Source organism: Prinia subflava, chromosome 1, assembly GCF_021018805.1.
Source record: "Prinia subflava isolate CZ2003 ecotype Zambia chromosome 1, Cam_Psub_1.2, whole genome shotgun sequence".
In the NCBI taxonomy this organism is placed as follows: Eukaryota; Metazoa; Chordata; class Aves; order Passeriformes; family Cisticolidae; genus Prinia; species Prinia subflava.
This window is the reverse complement of record NC_086247.1, coordinates 145451296-145465449: the sequence shown is the minus strand read 5'-3', so window position 1 is coordinate 145465449 and position 14154 is coordinate 145451296. Positions and strand designations below refer to the sequence as shown.

Below are 14154 nucleotides of genomic sequence, written 5' to 3'. Positions count from 1 at the left end.
AACAACTTTTTCCATGGTCCTGCTGGCCAGACTGCCACAGCTCGACAGAGGTGGAGGGCCTGGCAGACTCTGCTGTTGATGTCCATAAGCAACTGCAAGCTGTTGCTTCAGTGGTGGTTACATTCCAAGGATATAAAGCACGTGTGAAAAGGAAAGCAGAGAGGATTTTGTTCTTATTTATATCTGTATTTATAGTAAAATATATATGCATTTATCATAAAATATATATTTATATTAAAATATATATATAATTAAAGTATATATTATAAGTATTCTACATGTATGCTTCTGTGTCTAAGCATGTATTATACACAATGTATAATTTTTTGCATGTATCGTACTTCTAACCCTGAAGAAAAAAAACTTATCCCAGCAGAGCTGGCCCTGACAGAGTCTCTCCTCCTTCCAGCAGGGCTGTAAGGTCCTGTTAGAGCAGCAAGACCAAATGCTGGCAATTGCCTTCCTGCAGGACTGCAAATAAGCACTGCCCGCCAGCAGAGGCTGCTGGGGAAGTTACACCTGGCTGGGACACATTTTGCTTTGTCTGCCACATAAGTGTGTGAATAAGTAAGGAATAAGTGTTCAATAACATACACAAAATCCAGCCCGTGGAGATTTCTTCCTGCTGAGTATGAGTCTGGCAGCCCACGTCAAACCCCTGTGAGAAATGGTCCCTGATCATTCCAATAATGGAGATGCCACTTAAAATGTCCCAAATTCTTCCTAGCAGGTTTGGGAGAGTTGCTACTTAATGAGAAGAAAAGGGGTTTGGATTGGTAAAAATACAATATGCTGGAAAACCAAGCAGCTACAGTTGCAACACTAATCCTTACTCCCAGCAGACCAATTGGAAAACACGGTCGTGTGATTTGCTTTAGATGCATTTAACAAAAAGCCGGATGTTTGATTTTTTAGCTGTGTTGCAGAAAATTTCAATTCCCCCTTTAAACAGCACGATCCACTCATAGCTGTTATGGCAGCTTCGACTTTTGTTTTTCCTTTAAGCTGGACAGCAACGTTTTAAACTTTCTCTGTTTTCCGTATCAGAATTAACAGGGCAGTGAAGTCTGGTTTTTAGCTTTGGCTGGAGTGTTACGCTGATAAATCATACACAAGTCCTCTTGGCAGGGTTTTAACACCACACCTGAACGAGCCAAGTATCTGCAGGGCTTTTTTTCGCTTGACATTTTTCCATTGTCCTGCACGCCGGGGATGAGGGGCTGATGTCAGTGGTGCTCCGAGGGCGCAGACACGGCGGGGCTGCCCTGCCTGGTGCTGGGGAAGGTGTGCAACCCAACACCGTGCTCAGAGCACATCTGGGATCGTTCAGCTCCCATTGTTCTGCGGGTGAACTTTGCACATGAAAAGTTACAGCCCGGCAGCAGCCGGTGCACGACAGTGATTTCAGCTTAATCAATGTGTGAGTGGCAACTCTAATACTCCAATTTTTGTTGCTGACTGTAATTGCAGCTTAGTGCCCAGCTACATCCCGTGTGTGTGAGTCAGTATGTGATTTGTCCTGCTGTTGATAAAACAATTTTGTTTTCAGGAGAGGATTTGATCTGTAGGGTCGCTTTTAAAAGGCTGAGTGTACATTTTACCTGAGACTTTTTGGGTTGGACAGATTTCAAGGACTGTAGGTAGAGATATGACTCTTTTACTGTATGACTTTTTGTGATTTCATCTCCTGGAGGAACTTTCCTTCACCCTCCATAAAGCATAGTTTAGCATGAGGCTTGCAGGCATGGACATCACAGAAACAGCTGTGCTATCCCCAAATTCTGGTGTGACCTGCAGCCTTGCTTTAAAGCTAATTACCACAGCCTTTCCCTAATTTAGATGCATGCACAATTCCAGACTGGATACCACGTGGTTTCTTAATAACACTTTAAGGAAATGAATGAGCATCTATCAGGGATAAGCTTAGGAAGAGCCAGCTGGCACCAAAAATTCCTTAAAACTTGTGTCCTAGGACAAAACTGTTAACACACCAAAAGCAGCTCACCTTGTGTGAATTGAGTGGAATTCATTTCAAAGTGAATTAAAAATTACTGAGTAATGTAACTAGAATGAGAGGTACAGAGCAAAATTAAAAGAAAGACCATTTTTGAATTGTTCCTTAATAGTCTTTTATCACTTGCAGTGAAATGGTTGTTTCATTTTCCTAAGTGAAAGATTTCCAAGTGTGACACATTTTTCATTAAAAACTCCATTATGGACTTTTTACTGTTCAGATGATAAGAGTGCCCTCAAATCTCTCCTGGGTGCACAGGCCCTCGTGGCTCTGATGTGGAATAGCAGAGAATCTTGTTGGAGGCACTGAAGTTCACTGGGGAGCAGTCATTGGTTACAGCCAGGGGACAGAACAATGTTTTTCTAATATAGAGACAATAGCCCAAAATATGCTTGGTGTCACCTTGAGGAAAAAGATGCACCTTGATTGCATTTTCTAGGCTTGCATCTTCAAAAACTTATCTTTCCTCCTCAACCAAAGCCTTTGATTTTTAATGGAATTTTTTTCCTTACTCTGTAGTTCAAATCACCCTAAAGTATTGGCTAGATGGTATTTACTTTCCAGATTTCCCTGTCTAAATGGTTTGAAACTATCCTTGGGGATATTTATTATGCCAGAGATTGTGCAGGTACTGCATGTCAGGGATGAGGAAGCAGTGCAGAAAGGCAGGGACAGCACCTGAGAATCCTGAACTCTTGCTGTGATGATAAAAGCTGTGGAGGGAGGCTCTAGGGAGCTCTTCACCAGCACTTCAGAGCTTGAGCAGGAGGCTCAAAAGCTGCTGTGGGTTTTGAATCAGTTCAAATCTCTAAGCTCTGCTCTGAAACCTGTGAGAGAATCAGGCCTGGAGAGACCCTAGACCCATCCATGCTTCTGGACTGCCTGGTTTTTGGGAAGCCTCACAGCAGGTTTGTGAGTTTAAGGAGCCTTCAGAGTGCTAAGAACTGGAGAAGCAAACCTTTATTCCTGGCCAGGTTTTTGACACCCTCACATTTCCCCGAAATGGCTCCTCCAGGGAGGGGCCAGGGCTGCCCAAGGCTGATGTGGAGCTACAGGAGTAACAGGTTTTGCAGAAGAGCGCATGTATGACTTTTCAACATTATCCCATTTTCATCTGCTACCAAAATCGACATTCAAATCTAACCTGTAGATGTAATTATCAGTCCTAGAGATGAAGATGTGGAGGAATAAAGGAGTTGGGGGTTCAGGTATCTTGGCATCCATAGCTGATGAAAGAGATTTCTTCCTCCCACCCCAAAGCCAGAGGAACCCATGAGGTTTGGGGCTACTGCAGGAGTGGCACATTTTGAAGGCACAGCCAGGGCATCTCATCTCTGCTAAAACCTCCACCATGGGCTTTCCATCACCTGAAACCTGTGTTACACTGAGAGGAATCTGAGCACAGGCTGAAGAGTGAAAATGGGGATACAATTCCCAGGTTTTATTACAGCAAACCACACACTTAGATAGGTGTTAGTCCATCTCCTCCACAGTCATCGACTGAGCTTCCAAGACACACAAAAAGGCAAAACAAGGTGTGGAGACCAGCTATTTCATGAGGTGGAGGCTCAAGAAAGGTGAAGGAACTTGTACATGTTGTCCAAGCAAGTTACCTGCAGAATAGTGCTGATGCTCTGAGCAGGAGCATAGGGGCAGCAGATCAGTGCCTCACATCACCCAGATCTGCTTCTCCCAGCACCCCCAGCTCACCCTCACAAAACTGTGTGAAATGCTATTAAACAGCTTAAAAATCCTCAGGGAGTGGTGAATAGGCCCTCCAGAAAAGCTGGGGGGCCAAGAGCATGGAAGGAATGAGGAGAGTGAAGAGATTCCTGAAAGAGGGTGAGAGCTGAGCAGGAGCTGGGAGGGGAGGAGGCGACAGCACAGACAGCAGGATCCACTGGCTGATGCTGCTGAAGTGTCATCTTAATTATCCCTGGCAAAAGAACAGTGATTAACATCAATGACTGTGGACAACCTTTATGTAATTACTCATTAACATTTCTAAAATTGCACCTAGCTGCTGCAGCAATACATGCTTTATAGATTTATCATTTTGAAGTCCAGAAAGAATCATTAGATGGTCTAGGCAGACCCCAGCACAGTGCCAGCCACTATTACACTGCAGAAATCAGCACCGGAGGCAGCTTCTGCTTGGCTTCCACGTCCCTTCCAGAAAGGCCATCCAGGGATACCAAGCACTGGACAATCTGCCCCAACCCTTGAGGTGTTCTAAATTATCACTCCCCTGCCCCAGCCTTACATGAAAATCCACGCTGGCTGCTCTTTTTTTATTATTATTATTAATGGAAATGGTACCCACAGCCAAGCAGGGCTGGATGGGGACAGGAATCCTCTGTCCCCATCTCCTCTGTGCGGGAAGAGAGGAGGCAGCTGAAGTCTGAACTTCTGCATTGTGCATCCACACTCCCTCTTCAGACAGGAGGTACCATTGGCCAAGAGCATTAACAGAAGTCCTATGAATAATAATTTTAAATAGTGCATTAATTAGAGGAAATTGTGATCTGCTTGCAAATATCCTGCAGGTAGTAAAGTGGAGCTACGCCTTGCAGCTACAAAATTCACTGCAAGCCACTGCCTCTGCTGAGTTTTACTAGAGTAAAACAGCATTGTTCTTTACTCATTTTAAAGACCAGTCTCAGTAAGACTAACTCAGCAAAATGTGGTTTGTTTCCAAAAGGAAAATCAAATTTTATAGTAGCTTGTGATCAGAGAAAAAAACACTCTGATTTCCTACATGTTACAGGTGATCCCATTTCCATGCAGGCATTTCCATTTCCACCTAGGACTTAGTTAAATTAAAGTTCTTCTGTCCTCAGAGTAGGGAGAAGGCAGCAAATATCTCCTGAATGCACTGTCCCTGTAGAGAGCTGTTTGGAAGAGACATTACACAACCCTCAAGGCAAGAAAAATGAAGCAAGTAGTCCCAGAAAAGACAAAACCAACTCTTCTCAATGTGGGACAACCTCTAAACACTGTTGCTTTGATTCTGGTTGTATGAGTATTGGTGAAAAATAAAATACCTGTGTCACATGCTGAGTAATTCTCAGAGTAATGTGCAGTTGGCATTTAACTCTGGCCAGACCAGACCTGACCATTCTTGGGGGGCAGAAAGATTGTAATTTGGTCACTGGAAACACCCAAGGGAGACTAAGGAGCTTGGGAGCTTCATCACTTCCCGTGTTTGTCCTGTGTGCTGCTCCTGGGATTCAGACAGCAGACCAAGCAGCTCCCTGTACATGACAGGAACCATGCATGGCTCAGGAATGAACAAATTCTGTTCCTGCTTTCACAGCCGAAGCGCGGTGTGGTTATCTCGGCACCCACAGGGCTCAAGGAGAAATTTGGGAAAGGAGGAAGGGCATCTACGCTAAGATTCACTGTCCTGGGGAGTGTCTGGTGTCACCTGGAAAGGCTCAGCGCAGCTCCCGGCAGAGGAGCCAGAGCTGTGCCGGGAGCCAGGCTGGGAGCGAGGTGGTGCCGGCATCCCATGGGAGCAGCGGGCACCAGGGGAAGGAGTGTGAGAGGAGCAGGAAGAACCGTGGGACGGAATCTTACTGAGAGCTAGAGAAATCACTGCGAAATAGAACATTAATCTGTTCCTTCTGGGTGGACGTAATGGTTTGGACTTCGGAAATAATCAATAGTCTTTCTGCTAGTGGAGTATTTCATTCGCAGCAGTTTCGCGAAGAGTTTGAGGGAGATTATATATTTATGGTTTCCCATTTGAAAGACTTTTAGCAGGTTTACCTCGAACATATGGATCCTGTTTTGGTTCTTTTGTTTTAGCACTTAATGCTTGTGAAATTGCCAGTTAATGACATCCATGCCTAAACCATGTTGCTTTTTAAAGTAAAATGTCTACCAAAGGTCCGTGTTCATACTTACCACTTCTCAAGTACAGCAATGAAAATTTTAAGAGGTTTGTTACCTACTGCGCTGGGGAGGGAACCGACCGAATAATGAAATTACAAACGGGTTTAGATTAAAGCCCCGCCTGTGCTGGGTCTTGAGCAACACCAGAGGGGCACCCCGGGGCTGGGTGTCGGGGGCACCCTGGAAATGGGTGCAGGGAGGCCCCACACTCGCAGGAAGGTTGGGGAGGGGGTGGTAGGCTGGGAGCAGGGTGAGGGGTGCCGGGGGATGAGGCTGGATGTGGGGACGCCCCGGAGGTGGTGCGGGGGGACCCTGCCGTGGGCTGAGCCCCAGCCGCTGGCTGGGCTGGCCTGTGGGTGCTAGCGGGACCCCTTGGATCCCTTGGATCCCCCCCCCGGCAGAGCCATCCCCGGACCGGGGGCTCCGGAGCGGGGCGCACACGGTACCGGCTCCGCTAATCACCCTGAGCCTTTGATTGCCCCGCACGTGGCACGGACCTCCGCACTTCAAAAGAGCGTGGGAAATCCTGATTAAAAGGCTTTTCTCCCCCGTTGGGACTGACGCCTTCTTTGAAGCCCTTCCAAGCGACGATGCAAACGCACCCAGCGCAGAAGGACCGTATCTATATTTTAAGTGACTTTAATTTCTCTTCCCCCCTTCTTGCTCTCTTTCCCCCTCCTCTCCTTTCAGTTTTGGAAACACCTGGTAAGTTGTAAAATGATTTACGAAGTGAAAGTGTTAAATGAGGCCACCAGCTGTAAGACTGACAGAGCTTTATGAGTTTTATTAGGTGCCCTATTATGGAAAATAAACTTTAATCCCTCCATAAAAACAGAATCTGAAAAACATATTTGCCCTTGTAGTCTGGAACACTGAAGGTATTCTTGTGAGACGCTGGGCTTTAAAGAGATTAATTTTATTGAGACAGACACAATACACCGGTAGGACTTTGATACCGGCTCCGTGAATAGCTGCCTGTCCCCGCAAGGCTGGTTTTCGTGGGGCTGAGACGAGTTTGGGCACACACCTCTTGGGCATACAGGATATTTCTGGCCCGCTGGGGCACGTCTGCCAGCTGAATTAGTCGGTGTTTAATTGGAAATTAATGACTGAGGGAGGATCTTTATTGTTGGGGCGGGGTGATCTCAGGTATTTATTATTGTTATTGTTATTACTATTACTGTTACTATTACTGTTACTATTACTGTTACTATTACTATTACTATTACTATTACTATTACTATTACTATTACTATTACTATTACTATTACTATTACTATTACTATTACTATTACTATTTTGCTGGTGTTGTTATATACACTATGCATGATATTTAATTTATTGATAATTTTTTTGAGATAATAAGATGATGTCCAGACTGATACTGCTCAGACGTTTTAAGGCATAAGCAAGAGCTGAATCCTGCTGATGGGAACTCGGATGTGTTGCCGGGATTAGGGCGGAGGAGCCACCTCGGTCCTGCGCGGGTTTTGCACGCTCCTGCCCGGCCGTTCACCCACTAAGATGCAGCCTCAGCCAGCGGCGTGAAAAAACACAGAGATACCGAAGCCTTGATTTTTCTATTGCCTTGAAGACTTCATAGCCTGTGGCCAAAAGAAAATCGTTCACAAATTTAAATCAGAGCCTCCGAAGCGATCGTTTCCGTGCAAGGGGGTAGGTATCGGTCAAACCCGAATTGAGATTATCCCGATCAAGTTTTCTGACATGTGGGATCTGTTCGGATTTATGATGTATAGTGATTTTCGGCGTGTCGCCGCGGGGCACTGGGTGTGCGGGGCCGGTGAGCTGATAACGACCCGCGTTATTCCTGGATGCCACTCCAGCCGGCCCACCTGCAGGAGGGATAACAGGGATAACACTTTTCCTTCGTGAACCTCATCCCAGAATCTCACGCATTCCCCAGCCTGTTTCACGGGGCGGGTTTTTACAGAGGAGGCTGTTGAGAGGGGCCACGCTGCGGCCTCACAGGACAGGTTAACGAGAAAATACCTTGATCAAAATTATTATATTTTTATGTTTAAAGTGCACGGGAGTGGGAAAGCTCTGTGTTAAAAGCTCCTCATTCTCACTCGCCGGGGCTAGGAGGGGGAGCGGTGCCCCACGGGCGGTGGGATGCGGGAGCAGGGCCCCCCCTCCCCCTGCGCGGCCCTACGCGGGAGCGGAGCCGCCCGTAATTCATGCGCCGGGATGAATTGCCAGACGTGGCCCCGAGCCGGTAGGGATGAGCCAGTGATTATATTTAAATTCGCTATAATTGATTTCGGGAAGAGCTGCGGTGACAAGGATTAATTGATCTGCAAATTTATTGGCGAGATAAATCGCGCAGTTATCGAAAACCCCGTGCTGCACCACCGGCGGGGAGTCCCGGCCTCGGAGGAGCGGGGAGAGGACGCCTCGCTCCTTTGGAAGTCAAGGGGCCCCTGGAAAGCAGCGCTGCTCCCTCCTTTCCTTTTCCCGGCCCCCGCCCGTCCCCGAGCTCCCAAAGGCGTCGCACGGCGAGGATCGCCCGAAACCCGCCTGGGACCCGCAGCTCCAGTGCCGGGGGCAGCTTCGCCCCTGCTCTGAGGCACTCCTCTCGGGAATACCAGGAATATCCTCTCAATACCAGATATTACATGGCAATTGTGGCACTGGGCTAAATTCGGGTTAGGAAGAGGTTCCGCGCTCCCTCCCAAGTGCTTCAGCACCTCCCAAAGCACCAGGCAGCCCTGGCCCGGCGAGCCTCCTCCCCTCACACAGCGTTCAGACACCTCCAGTAAAAAACGCCGTTTATTTCCCCCCCATCGCACGGGTGGGAGGACCTGGGGAATAATTTAGCATGCATAAGTAGAGGTAATTTTTTTTTTTTATAAATACGATATACAAAAATAAAGACAGTATTGAGATTTCCAGCAGTTTTAACGTTCATGACATAAACAGATTTCCCGATATATAGTAAGAACAAAACACTTCCAATACTCAGCGAAAGGAATGCGCTTCCAGGGGGCAGGGATGGGGGATAGGGGAGCTCAAGTTTTGTCTGGTTTTCAGTCAATAATAACACTGTATTCGCGAGAAATCCTGTTCCCCGCCCGGCATGCGGAGGATCCTCTTCTCCATCCCTCTCCAAGCAGGGAGACATCAGATCAAGGGGGGAGCGGGACCGGTGCCAATAAGGAGAGGCGGGACCCCCCCGCTGCGGGGCGGCTGGAGGGAGCTGGACGTGCGGGGGGCTCACTGGGGCTGCGCCGGGGCTCCGTGCCGGCCCCGGGGCTGCGTGTCCTCCTCGTCCGCCTCGGAACAGTCGGAGGAGTGGTACGGGCAGCATCTCCCTGCCGCCGCCGCCTCCTCTTCCTCCTCCTCTTCCTCGTCCTCAGGTTCGCTGTCGGGCAGCTCCCGCATCCTCCTCCCGGCGCTCTTCTCGGGGGCGGGCAGCAGCATGTCCTCATCCCCCTTGTCCTCGCCGCCGCCCCCCTTCTGCTTCTCGGCCTCCTGCGCCGCCTGCTCCTTCGCCTTCTTGCTGCGCTTCCACTTCATGCGCCGGTTCTGGAACCAGATCTTCACCTGCGGAGCGGGGGCACAAACACGTCCCCTCATCCAGCGCCCGCCGGGGCCACCGCCCACCCCGCGGGGCCGGGGACACTCACCTGCGTCTCGGTCAGCATGAGCGACGTGGCCACCTCGAAGCGCTTGGGCCGCGAGAGGTACTTGTTGAGCTTGAACTGGTGCTCCAGCTCCAGCAGCTGCTGGCTGGTGAAGGCCGTGCGGGGCCGGCGGCACTTCCCCAGGAGGTTGGACTGCGCCTGGGCTGGGGAAGGACAGGGGGAGCGCGGGGGTGAGCGCGGAGCCGCGCATCCCCCGGAGGGCGGTGGGGACCGGGAGGCAGGGAAGGCTCTACGTGCGAGACCCAAGCACGGCTGGACCCTTGTCCATCGCCTCCAGGCCCCCTCGGCTTCCGCAGTGTCAGGGGATCGCCCACAGGGACCAAAAAAAAGGAATTAAATTAAATCTTTTAAATCAAGGAAAATATGTCTCTTGATTTCCCAAGAGCCTAACAAACGCGAGACAATAAACCGGAGCCAGGGATCGCGGCGAAGGGGCACGGGGCTCTCGGGGGAGCGGCAATTTGCTCCATTTAATGTTTTAGTTAAACCTGCCGCACTCCCTGCCCGCCCATAGCCGTTTAATTAGCGGGATTGCAGGCGGGCACACCCCCGGCTGGCCGGGACCGGCACCGGCACCGGGACCGGGGCTGCGAGCGCCGGGCACCGGCTGCCCCTGGAGCATGAATAGGCGGCGAGGACTAGAAAACTGTCTCGGAAACGGGGGGAAAAAACCTAAAAAGGGCGCTTTCCGCGTTCAAAAAATAATTAAAATTAAGGGTTTATTAGGAAAGGGAAACAAAACACCAAAACAACAACAGATTCAAACACGAGAAAGCGGGAACTGAGCCTCTTCGAAGGCCCCGACACCTCTGGGCATGCGAGCCGGCAGCACTACTGCCCATTTCCCAAAGTATTTAGGTACTTTGGCTTATTTAGTTTAGAATTTTTTTTAAAAAAATTGGAAAGGGCGGCTCCTGCTCCCCGGCCGCGGTTGGAGACAGCTCGCCAAAGCAGCAGAAAGAAAAGGACAGTGTCCGCTCCCGGCCGCAGCGCCCGGGAGATTTTCTCACCGCCGTGCGATTTTCCGAGACTCGTTTTGCTCGGTTATTTATTCCCCTCCGCCCCTTGTTTGAGAGGCAGGGCTCTAACAGCTCTCCTAATTATTTTTTCTTCTTGAATGTTCCAGTCTAAACAATCCCAATTCGAGAGAAAACAATGGACTTTTTTGTCTGCGAACGTGTGTGCAGAGCAGGAGAAGGGGGAAAAAAAATCGCAATTCTTTTCCTGGCATGATTTTCGTAAAACTACACCTCCGGTATTGTTAAACCGGCCATTCCCACCGAGAGCTCACACCTCCGAAAATGATCTTTGCTTAAACCAGATGCACGCGAGGCCTGAGCTCGGCACGGCGCTTTGCCGGGGCTCCGGGGCTGCCTGCTTCCATCCGGCACTGCCAGCCTGTCCCGGGCCCAAACCTAAACCCTTCCGACTGTGCTTCCTTCCTCTTCGTTATCTCCAGAGAACGCAGAACCCCAAGTTTTTGGCCGATCCCAGATGCTCCCTACATCCCTTTGCCTAGAAGGCCTGACATCATTATTATATGCTCATTTCCGATAAGGCAGAAATAAAATTAAAAACGGTGAGAGAGTGATGCGACCTGCCACCTCGCTTTTGGGGGGGTTACATTGAGACTGGGATTTTGGGGACACCATAAGGACCCCTGCCCTGCCCCTACCAACCCCCACCGCCCCTCCCCGGCAGCTTTTACCCTCAGGGAACGGCGGGGAAGGGCATTTGCAAAGGCAGGGAGCAATTTGTCACCTTCCCGTTTAACCTGCCGTGAGAGGCCAGCCTGCCCGGGGCTCCCCAAGGGCAGGGAATGGCGATGTGACCGCACATCCCCGCTTCCCATTACCGAGCGCTATTTCTTTCTTCCAACATAAATTTTTCGAAAATTAAAAGCGTCTCTTGCAGTTTAAATCTGCAGCTTGTTTAGGTGGGGGCAGGAGGGGGCTTCCACCCTCCCTGAAGGAGGCAGGTCCCGGTAGGCCCGGGATGGACAGGGGATGGACGCGGCCGCGGTGCGGAGGGAGGCGATACTCACAGTTGAAGTCGGGCATCTTGGGCAGGATCATGCCCGCCGTGGAGGCCCGCAGCCACTGGTCCAGCTGGAAGGTGCCGGCGCTGAGCTTGATGGGGTCGGCGGCGGGGTGGGACGGGTGCGCTCCCTGCACCTGCGAGTAGGGGTAGGAGAGCGCCGGGTGCTGCCCGCCCAGCGCCGAGTACCCGTACACCGGGTGCCCGTAGAGGGCCGCCTGCGCCGGCATGCCCGGCCCGCCGGGCGCCGCGGGGTGCAGTCCCAGGGCCATGCCGGCCGCCGAGGCGTGGTGGTGCGGGTGCGAGCCGGAGCCCGCCCCGGGCAGGAAGCCGGGCTTGGGGACCAGCGCGCAGTGGGCGGCCAGGAGGCGCGGCGGAGAGGGGCTGTCGGTGCGCAGGCAGTCGGCGGGGCCGCCGGCGGGGTGCTCGGAGGAGGATGAAGAGGACGAGGAAGAGGAGGACGAGGACGGAGGGCTGCCGCTCCCGCTGCTGCTACTGCCGCTGCCGCCCAGCGAGGTGACCAGGGCCAGCGGCGCGCTCTGCCCCGCCGCCGCCTTAGGGGGGTCGACAGCCAGCAGCGCGTCGATGCGGAAATTTTTGGATTTTTCCATGGGAGCGCCGGGGGAGGCGGCTGGGGACCGTGCGGCTGCCCCGGGCCGGCCGCGTCTCCCGGCGGCGGCGGGCGGCAGTGTGGCCGCGCTCCGCGGCGCGCCCCTTCAAGGGCCGCAGGCGGCTCCCATTGGCCCCGCGCCGCTGCGGCCTCGCTCGCCATTGGCCGCGCCGCCCGCCCGTCACCGCCGAGGGCCCGCCCCCTCGCACACCCCCCGCTGCGGGCGGCGGCGCCGGGCACGGCCCGGGACATCCACAGGGAATAGCCCGGGACATCCACAGGGAACAGTCCGGGATACCCACAGGGAATAGCCCGGGACATCCACAGGGAATGGCCCGGGACATCCACGGGGAACGGCCCGGGATATCCACGGGGAACGGCCCGGGATATCCACGGGGAACGGCCCGGGACATCCACGGGGAACGGCCCGGGACATCCATAGGGAACAGCCCAGGACATCCACAGGGAACAGTCCGGGATACCCACAGGGAATAGCCCGGGACATCCACGGGGAACGGCCCGGGATATCCACGGGGAACGGCTCGGGATACCCACAGGGAACAGTCCGGGACATCCACGGGGAACGGCCCGGGACATCCACAGGGAACGGCCCGGGATACCCACAGGGAACGGCCCGGCACATCCACGGGGAATAGCCCGGGATACCAACAGGGAATGGCCTGGGACACCCGCGGGACACGGCCCGGGACACCCGCGGGGATCCGGCTGCTCCCCGCCGAGAGGGCTCTCCCAGCACGGCAGTGGCGGCTCTCCGCTGGCTCCGCCGTGTGCCCGGTGACAATTTTCCAGCGTTCCCGCACCCGGCAAACACTTGCCGTAAACGCTCCGCCGGCCGCTTTTTAACGAGTCGGAAAGAATAAACACCTGCGGGTCAGGGAGTCACCCTGCCACCAAATCCCGGGTCTGTCAACAGCCTTATTACACCTGCTTATCTAAAGCAAACAGCCCCGGACAGAAAAGGGAAAGAGCGGGGCGAGGGGTCTCTCCTTACCCGGGGAAGCGGGACCCTCCCCGGCCGTGTGAGCGAAAGGTCAGGCTGCGGCACGAAGCGCTGCCAAGGCAAACACGTTCTCCTTTCACAAGTTCTCCCGGTGGAGAAGCGTCTCGGCCGCGGGAAATGCCCAAATCCACGGCCGTGAGTCCCCCGGTGCGGAGTGGCCCCTCCTGGGGGTGGCGGGACTGTGCCCCCGGGCTGGCCGGGCCACCACGACAAGGACGCGCTGTCCCTCCTGGCCCCGGGGTGAGAAAAGTAAAAGCAACGAAAAGAGGAGACGAAACGCGGAAAAGAAAGGGAGAAGGGGAAAAATGGAGAAGACAAACGGAAAACCAGAAAATATCTGGCAACTTTGGCCCTGTCTCCTTGCCGCTACTCCGTGGGAGGGAGGCCGGGAGCATTCTGCGGGCTCTGCACACATGCACACGTACAGACCACGCACCCTTTGCTCAGTGCCCTCGTATTCCCCTTTCCCCCTGCAGTTTTTCCCCTCTTTGACCTCAGTAGAGCCTCCAGACACACTCACACGACAGATACCAGCAGGACAGACATGGGAACACAATTCCAGCAGGCACCTGTGCACAGGCCTGGCAGGATGCACACCCGGAGCCACACGCACCCCCACAGTACCGCACACGGGCACCGGGAGCAGAGGCTCCCGAACAGCCGCAACCCCGGCACGCCCCGAGCACAGCCCGCACACGGCCCGGGGGCCGCGGCCGAGCCCCGCAGCCGCACAAAACCCCTGTGCCCCCGCTCCCCGGGGTGAATGGGGGGACACCCAATCGCAGCATCGTTTTAATGGGCCGCTTCGGGGTTGTCGGGGCTCTGAGGGTCTGGGGAGGCCCTAGGGAACGCGGCGGCCGCCCCGGGCATCCCAGCTGGCCACACGTTTCCCATTGGCCGTGGCTTTGTG

The 14154-nt window shown here is 53.1% G+C and overlaps 1 protein-coding gene across 2 annotated transcripts; it reads right to left on the bottom strand.

Annotated features, from left to right (window-relative positions):
• Positions 1 to 8701: 8701 nt before the first annotated feature.
• On the bottom strand, positions 8702 to 12406 carry MNX1 (motor neuron and pancreas homeobox 1). Of its 2 annotated transcripts, none has more exons than XM_063421097.1 (3): positions 11621 to 12390; positions 9559 to 9719; positions 8702 to 9475 (listed from the first exon to the last, which is right to left on the bottom strand). In XM_063421097.1, the coding sequence occupies exons 1-3, from the start codon at positions 12222 to 12224 to the stop codon at positions 9146 to 9148; spliced, it is 1095 nt and encodes a 364-aa protein (XP_063277167.1). In that variant the 5' UTR covers positions 12225 to 12390; the 3' UTR covers positions 8702 to 9145. The 2 variants fall into 2 exon arrangements, with proteins under 2 accessions (XP_063277167.1, XP_063277177.1); XM_063421107.1 differs by having other exon boundaries at positions 9221 to 9475; positions 9559 to 9714; positions 11621 to 12406.
• Between the last annotated feature and the right edge of the window lie 1748 nt (positions 12407 to 14154).